Below are 8,316 nucleotides of genomic sequence, written 5' to 3' on the forward strand. Positions count from 1 at the left end.
CGTGTGGATTTGTTAATTCCGGTAACTAAACTTCTGTATTCTATTCTCTCACAGATGGTGAGGACACGTGCTATCGGACATGATGGATAACCACCAGTACTACCAGCTAGGGCCATGAAAGACCGAGGTCGCGGTAGGCACTACAGTAGGGTAAAAGGTACAGATCGTACAACAACTAGGGCAGCACCTACAGATCCGCCAGTTACCCCAGTTCAGGAGCAGGTTCCAGTTGTGGATGAGCCAGTGGGGCCAGCTCAAGCACCAATTGTGCCCATTGTGATTCAAGGCCTTAAGAAAGCCGTGGCTCAGATTCTGACTATTTGCGCGGGCCTTGCTAAGGTGGTTTCGACTTAGGCCGCACCAGCCACTTCCTAGGCTGGAGGAGGTACTCATACCCCCACTGCCCGTACACCAGAGCATATGATCCAGGACTTCAGACACAGGTGGTACTACCAGCCTAGGCGGTTGCAAGTGCTCAGGCCCAAGTGGTCCCCGTTATGACTGATGAATAGGAGAGGAAACTTGAGAGATTTGGGAGACTTCAGCCTCTATCATTTAGCGGTGCTGAGTCAGAGGATGCCCAAGGTTTCTTGGATAAGTGCTAGTGGATTCTTTGCACTGCGGGTATTCTGGAGACCAATGGGGTCTCGTTCACTACTTTTCAGTTTACTGGGGCTGCCTTCAGATGGTGGGAGGCTTATGAGAGTCGCAGGTCAGTCGGTGCAGCACCATTTACATGGCAGGAGTTCTCCGTTCTCTTCTTGGAGAAGTTCGTGTTGTAGTCTCGCAGGGAAGAGCTTGGGCAAACAGTTTGAGTAGTTACGAAAGGAGGGCATGTCTGTGACGCAGTACGAGATGAGGTTTTTTTAGTTGTCTCGTCATGAAGTTTGGATGGTTCCCACTGATAGGGAGAGGATTAGGAGGTTCATTGATGGCCTCACATATCAGCTGAGGTTGCTTATGACTCAGGAGAGGGTGTTTGGTGCTACTTTTGATGAGGTGGTTGACATTGCTCGACAGATAGAGATGGTCCGCAGTTAGGACCGTGGAGAGAGGGAGGCCAAAAGACCTCATGGATCGGGTGGTTTTGGTGGTGTTCCTTCTGGAGGTCAGTTCTACCACGGCCGGGGTCGTTCTTACAGACATGCTCAGACGACTCGTCCAGTTCACCGTGGTGCATCATCCAACCATGGTTCATACAGTACTCATCAGGGTCAGTCATCTCTCAGTGCCCTTCTATCCCAGAGTTCGTCTCATGCTCCTTTAGTTCAGGGTTCATCTGCACCGGGTGCTTCAAGCGGTTATTCTGGTTCTCAGGGCTCGATTCAGTCCCCACCACCACCATCATCGGAGAGTTGCTTCAAGTGCAGGGAGTTTGGGCATATGTGGAGGAAGTGTCCTCATCGCCCGGGAGGTCTAGTGCAGCAGAGGATTCAGGCTGCGACTTCAACACCAGTTACTTCACCACCCACCCAGCCTGCTCGGGGTGGGGCTCAGCCAGCTAGAGGTCGCCCAAGAGGGGGAGGTCGATCAGGTGGAGGCCAGGCCAGATTCTATGTTATTCTTGCAAGACCAGATGTTGTTGCTTCCGATGCAGTGATCACAGGTATTGTCTCAGTATGCCACAGGGATGCCCCTGTATTATTTGACCCTGGTTTTACTTATTCGTAATTATCATCGTATTTTGCTCATTATCTGGATATGCTCCGTGAGTACTTAGCTTCATCTTTTCATGTATCTACGCCAGTGGGTGATACTATTGTTGTGGACCAAGTATATCGGTCGTGAGTAGTGACTATTGGGGGATTAGAGACTAGAGTTGTTCTTTTGTTGCTTAGTATGGTGGACTTCGACGTGATCTTGGGTATGGATTGGTTGTCTCCTTGTCATACTGTTCTGGATTGTCACACTAAGACCGTGACGTTGGCAATGCCGGGGTTGCCAAGGATTGAGTGAAGAGGTTCTCTAGACTATGTTCCCAGCAGAGTGAACTCATATTTGAAGGCCCATCGGATGGTTGGGAAGGGTTGTTTATCTTATTTGGCCGTTGTGAGGGGTGTTGGTGTTGATACTCCTAATGTTGATTATGATCCGATAGTACGAGATTTTCTGCATGTGTTTCCTGCAGACCGACGGGGCATGCCGCCCGACAGGAATATTGACTTTGGAATTGACTTGGTGCCGGACACTCAGCCCGTTTCTATTCCACCGTATCATATGGCACTAGCTGAGTTAAAGGAGTTGAAGGAGAATCTCTAGGAACATCTTGATAAGGGGTTTATTAGGCCTAGTGTGTCGCCTTAGGGTGAACTAGCTCTGTTTGTAAAGAAGAAAGATGGTACTATACGGATGTGCATTGATTACAGGCAGTTGAAAAAAGTTACAATCAAGAACAAGTATCCTTTGCCGCGTATTAATGATCTATTTTACAAGCTTCAGGGAGCGAGGGTGTTCTCCAAGATTAACTTGAGGTCTGGGTATCACCAGTTGAAGATTCGGGACTCAGATATTCTAAATACAATATTTAGGACTTGTTATGATCATTATGAGTTCCTCGTGATGTCGTTTGGGCTGACCAACGACCCAGCAACATTCATGCATCTAATGAACAGTGTATTTCAGCCTTATCTTGACTCGTTTGTCATAGTGTTCGTTGATAATATCCTGGTGTACTGTCGTAGCCAGGAGGAGCATGTCCAGCATTTTAAGGATTGTGTTTCAGCGGTTGAGGGAGGAGAAACTTTATGCTAAGTTCTCCAAATGTGATTTTTGGCTTAGTTTAGTGGTGTTCTTGGGGCACTTGGTGTCCAGTGAGGGGATTCAGGTGGATCCGAAGAAGATAGAGGTGTTTTAGAGTTGGCCCGGACTGTCATCAACTACGAATATTTGGATCATTCTCGGCTTGGCCGGTTATTATCATTGTTTTGTGGAGAGTTTCTCGTCTATCGCATTGCCTTTGACCAAATTAACCCAAAAGGGTGCTATTTTCAGGTGGACGGGTGAGTATGAGGAGATCTTTCAGAAGCTCAAGACCACCGTGATCACATCTCCAGTTCTATTTTTACCTTCAACTTCAGGCTCTTATACTATGTATTGTGATGCTTCTCAAATCGGTATTGGATGTGTCTTGATGTAGGAGTGTAAAGTGATTGCTTATGCTTCACGTCAGTTTGAAGCCTCATGAGAAGAACTACCATGTCCATGATTTGGAGTTAACTGCTATCATTCAGACATTGAAGATTTGGAGGCGTTATCTCTACGGTGTGTCTTGTGAGGTTTTTATAGATCACTGGCGTCTCCAACACTTGTTCAAACAGAAGGATCTAAATTTGAGGCAGCGGAGATGGTTGGAGCTGCTAAAGGACTATGATATCATTATTCTGTATCATCCCGGGAAGGCCAATGTGGCAGTCATGCCTTAAGTAGAAAGGCGGTGAGTATGGGTAGCCTTGCATTCATTCATGTTAGTGAAAGACCTCTTGCAGTTGATGTTCAGGCCTTGGCCAACCAGTTTATGAGATTAGACGACTCGGAGCCTAGTCGGGTTCTAGCTTGTATGGTTTCTCGGTATTCCTTATATGATCGCATCAGAGAGCGCCAGTGTGATGATCCCCATTTGCTTGTCCATAAGGACATGGTCCAGCACGAGGATGCCAGATATGTTACTATTGGGGATGATGGAGTATTGAGGATGCAGGGTTGAATTGTGTGCCTAATGTAGATGGGCTGCGTGAGTTGATTCTTGAGGAGACCCACAATTCGCGGTATTCCATTCATCCGGGTGCCGCGAAGATGTATCAGGACTTGAGGCATCATTATTAGTAGAGAAGAATGAAGAAGGATATAGTGGGGTTTGTAGCTTAGTGCCATAACTGTCAGCAATTGAAGTATGAACATCAAAGACCGGGGTAGATTACTTTAGAGATTAGAGATTCTAGAGTGGAAATAGGTTCGGATCACCATGGATTTTGTAGTTGGGATCCCATGGACTTCGAGGAAGTTCGATGCTATTTGGGTGATTGTGGATCGACTGACCAAGTCTGTGTATTTCATTCCAGTTGGAACTACTTTTACTTCGGAGCGGTTGGCTGAGATTTACATCCGAGAGATTGTTCGCCTTCACGATATGCTAGTGTCCATCATTTATTATCGGGGAACGCAATTTACATCGTAGTTTTGGAGAGTCATGCAGCAAAAGTTGGGTACCTAGGTTAGGTTGAGAACATTGTTTCACCCTCAGACGGACGGACAGTCCGAGCGCACTATTCAAATATTGGAGGATATGCTACGTGCTTGTATCATTGATTTTGGGGGTTCATGGGATCAGTTTCTGCCGCTCATGGAGTGTGCCTACAACAACAGATACCAGTCGAACATTCAGATGGCTCCGTATGAGGCTTTGTATGGGAGACGATTTAGATTACCGGTGGGTTGGTTTGAGTCAGGTGAGGCTAGGCTATTGGGTGCTGACTTGGTTCAAGATTCTTTGGAAAAGGTTAAATTAATTCAGGATCGGCTTCGCACGGTGCAGTCAAGATACAAGAGTTATGCCGACAGGAAGGTCCGTGATGTTGCTTACATGGTTGGGGAGAAGGTTCTGCTCACGGTTTCACCCATGAATGGTGTTATGAGGTTCGGGAAGAAGGGCGAGTTGAGCCCTCAATATATTGGTGTGTTTGAGGTACTTCAGAGGACTGGAGAGGTGGCTTACAAGCTTGCCTTTCCACCTAGTTTGTCGAGTGTGTATCCAGTATTTCATGTTTCTATGCTCCGGAAGCATGTCGGTGATCTATCTCATGTTTTGGATTTCAACACAGTTCAGTTGGATGGTGATCTGACTTACGATGTGGAGCCGGTGGCAACTTTGGATCAGCAAGTTCGAAAGTTGAGGTCAAAGGACATAGCTTCAGTGAAGGTGCAGTGGAAAGGTCAGCCGGTTGAGGAGGCTACTTGGGGGACTGATCGGGAGATGCGGAGCAGATATCCATACCTATTTGAGACTTTACGTTTCTAGACCCGTTCGAGGACGAACGTTTGTTTAAGAGGGGGAGGATGTAATGACTCGGCTGGTCGTTTGAGATTTGTAGCCCCGTTCCCCCATTTACTGCTTATTTTGTACTTTATAGTTGTTATGTGACTTGCCGGGGTAGTCGGTTTGTTTCCCCGGTGAATTCAGAATAAAATGAGACACTTAGTCTCAAGGTTGAAAGCTTAAGCTGAAATGATTGACCGGATATTGATCTATGAATAAATGACTTCAAAATGGAGTTTTGATGGTTTTGTTAGCTCCGTTGGGAGATTATGGACTTACGAGCGTGTTCGAATTGTGATTTGGAGATCCGTAGTGGAATAAGGCTTGAAATGGTAAAAATTGGATTTTTGGAAAGTTTGACAGGGAGTGGACTTTTTGATATCGGGGTCAAATTTCGATTCCGAAAGTTAGAGTAGGTCCGAAATGGCATTTGTGACATACGTGCAAAATTTGGGGTCTATCGGACGTGTTTTTATAGGTTTTGATGTCGTTTGTAGAAGTTGAATTTCCTTAGTTTCAATAGGCTTGAATTAGGGTGCGATTAGTGTTTTTGAAGTTGTTTGATGTGATTTGAGAGCTCGACTAAGTTCGTATGAGGTTTTCGACCAATTTGGTATGTTTGGTTGAGGTCCCGGGGGCCTCGGATTGATTCCGGATGGTTAACGGATCGAAAGCTGAAGTTGGTCCTCTGCTGGTGTAACCGCACCTGCAGAGCTTTGATCGCAGGTGCGGGCTGGCTTGCGCAGGTGCTAGTTGGAGGGGAGTGTGCAGATGGTCATAGGTGTGAGGAGTTTTTCGCAACTATATGGTCGCATATGCTGTGAGAGGTGCGCAGAAGCGGAAGGCGCTCAGGTGCGATAGGGAGTTCTGCATCTGCGGCAGGGGACCCACAGAAGCGGAACTGGGCCGATGGGTTTGGTCCGCAAAGAAAGCTTGGGTTCTCGTAGAAGCGAGTCCGTAGAAGCAGAGTGAGGGACTGCAGGATCGGAATGAGTCGCATATGCGTGTGTGATGTTGCTTCTGCGAAGCTGCAGAAGCGGAAGTGCTGTGCAGATTATTAGAACAAGGGTTCGCGATTTTGGCTTCATTTCAAACATTTCAAGCATGGGTTTGGGTGATTCTTGAGAGGGTTTTCGAGGGGGTTCTTGAGGTAAATCTTTTGTGCTCATTTTTGACCAGTAATATTGCTTCCCCATTGATTTTCCCACCTAGTTAGTGTGTATTTAAGGTGCAAATTGGGAGTTTGAGGCTAGGAATTTGGAGAGTTTGATTTGGGGGCTGGGGGTGACAATTTGGTGTCGGAGTTTTATAAATTTGGTATGGTTAGACTCGTGGTTAAATGGGCTTTTGAGTTTTGTGACTTTTATCGAATTTCGAGACGTGGGCTTGGGGGCCGGCTTTTGAGTCGATTTTTTATTTTGATTAATAACTTTGCATTTGCTTATGGAGTTAATTTCTTTAGCCAGTGTTGATTATATTGAATTGTTTATGGCTAGATTCGAGGCATTTAAAGACCTTTTCGCAAGGCAAGAATGTGCTGGAGTAGAGATTTGCTTGGATTGAGGTAAGTATTAGTTCTAAATTTGGTTCTGAGGGTACGAAATCCTGAATTATGTGTCATGTATTTGGGTTTGAGGTGACGCACACGCTAGGTGACGGGCGTGTGGGCGTGCACCGTGGGAATTGTGACTTGATCAAATTCCATGGAACTATGTAGTTGACTAATCTGTTGTTATTTGTACATTCTCCATGTAATAGAAAAATTGAACCACAAATCATGTTAGCAAACATGTTTAGACTATGTGTTGGCATTGTAGGGACCCATAGAGGTCGGGCACATGTTGAATTATCTGCTAAATTATTGTTTTTAGTCAGACACAATTTTACTTGTATATTACATCTCAATCTCTATTGTTCATTATTGATGCATCATATTATTGTTGTTTGGGCTGCTTATCATGATTTCTAAAAGCCCGAGAGATTGGAGAGGTTGATGACTGAGTGAGGCCGAGGACCTGATTGTGAGGATGTTTATGGGATCGGGTTGCACGCCGCAGCATGTTTAACTAATATATGCCATGATTGGCTTGTTATAGCTCTTGGGCTGAAGGAGCCCCTCTGGAGTTTGTACACACCCCCAGTGAGCGCAAGTACCTACTGAGTGCGAGTGCCGAGTACTGAGTCATTGAGAGGAATGAGTGACTGTGATGAACGATTGATTGTGAGGTTGGAATGAATGGGAGGACTGAGTGACTGTTGCTCTGAGAGGATGCATTGATTTTATTATTGTTGCACTTCAGTTGTCATATATCACTGTCTTCAAATTTCTGAGAGATATTATCTTCTGTTTCAGTTGAACTTGACATGAATTACTGTTTGGCCTTAATTGTCGAACTTGAAAGCATGCCTCCCTTACTATGTTGAATTTTTTGTAATTTAACTTTAGTTGTGAAGCTCGTCACTACTTTCAGTTCCTTATTTAGTATTGTTACTTACTGAGTTGGTTGTACTCACGTTACACTCTGCACTTTGTGTGCAAATTCAGGTATTTTCGGACACGGTGGGTGTTGATTTCATCGCATAGTTGATCTTATGGGAGATTCCAAGGTAGTTGTCCGGCGTTTCGCAGACCTTGTTTCTCCTTCCCTATCTTTCTGCTTATTGTATTTAGTTTCAAACTATCATAGACAGTTGTTTCCAGACTTATGATGTATAGATGCTCATGTACTCTATAACACCCCGATAGTTGCGAACTTCTGCATTTTGTTTTGGGTTTCTATCCCTATTTTTATGAGAACTTTCATTATTTAAACTGGTTTAATTCATTTCTGTTAAAGGTGTTGGAATTATTTCGATATGTCGGCTTGCCTAGTACCACGATAGGCGCCATCACGACAGGTTAACATTTTTGGGTCATGACAGTTATAGTATTGATTAAAGACTTGCTCCCAAAACACCAATTTATCTTAGGGTAGACACTCCATTGTGGACAGACTGAGTAGGAGGCGCATTCAGGTAGACATGAAATGTGTATTTTGCATGTAATATAGACAACACATAATCACAGATTTTAATCAAACATAAAATTGATACTTATCTCTTGAAGCGTGACCGCGATGGAGAAAAGAGCCTTCAAGTGAGAGCAAACATTGTCCGCAAGATCATCCCCCAGTTCCACATTCTTCTGCTGTGTGACCCGAATAATACCCGGAATTACTGAAATTCGTGTGGCAAATGTATCCTAGGAAGATCGTGTAGTAAAACCATAGCCTCCTTTTGGAATA

At 45.0% G+C, this 8,316-nt stretch overlaps 1 protein-coding gene across 1 annotated transcript; it reads left to right on the forward strand.

Moving 5' to 3' along the window:
* The first annotated feature begins 114 nt into the window (after positions 1-114).
* On the forward strand, positions 115-1,671 carry LOC138908633 (uncharacterized). The gene is made up of 4 exons (XM_070199314.1): positions 115-339; positions 666-769; positions 909-1,029; positions 1,114-1,671. The coding sequence occupies exons 1-4, from the start codon at positions 115-117 to the stop codon at positions 1,669-1,671; spliced, it is 1,008 nt and encodes a 335-aa protein (XP_070055415.1).
* Positions 1,672-8,316: the final 6,645 nt, after the last annotated feature.

This window comes from Nicotiana tomentosiformis, chromosome 1, assembly GCF_000390325.3.
Source record: "Nicotiana tomentosiformis chromosome 1, ASM39032v3, whole genome shotgun sequence".
Lineage (NCBI taxonomy): Eukaryota > Viridiplantae > Streptophyta > Magnoliopsida > Solanales > Solanaceae > Nicotiana > Nicotiana tomentosiformis.

Bases quoted from the DNA above. Each gene is read 5' to 3' on its own strand.
- LOC138908633 (XM_070199314.1), top strand. From the start codon at position 115: ATGAAAGACCGAGGTCGCGGTAGGCACTACAGTAGGGTAAAAGGTACA. The intron at 340-665 runs GTGGTTTCGACT...ACTACTTTTCAG, and splicing joins TTTGCGCGGGCCTTGCTAAG to TTTACTGGGGCTGCCTTCAG. The intron at 1,030-1,113 runs GTCCGCAGTTAG...TCTGGAGGTCAG, and splicing joins TTGCTCGACAGATAGAGATG to TTCTACCACGGCCGGGGTCG.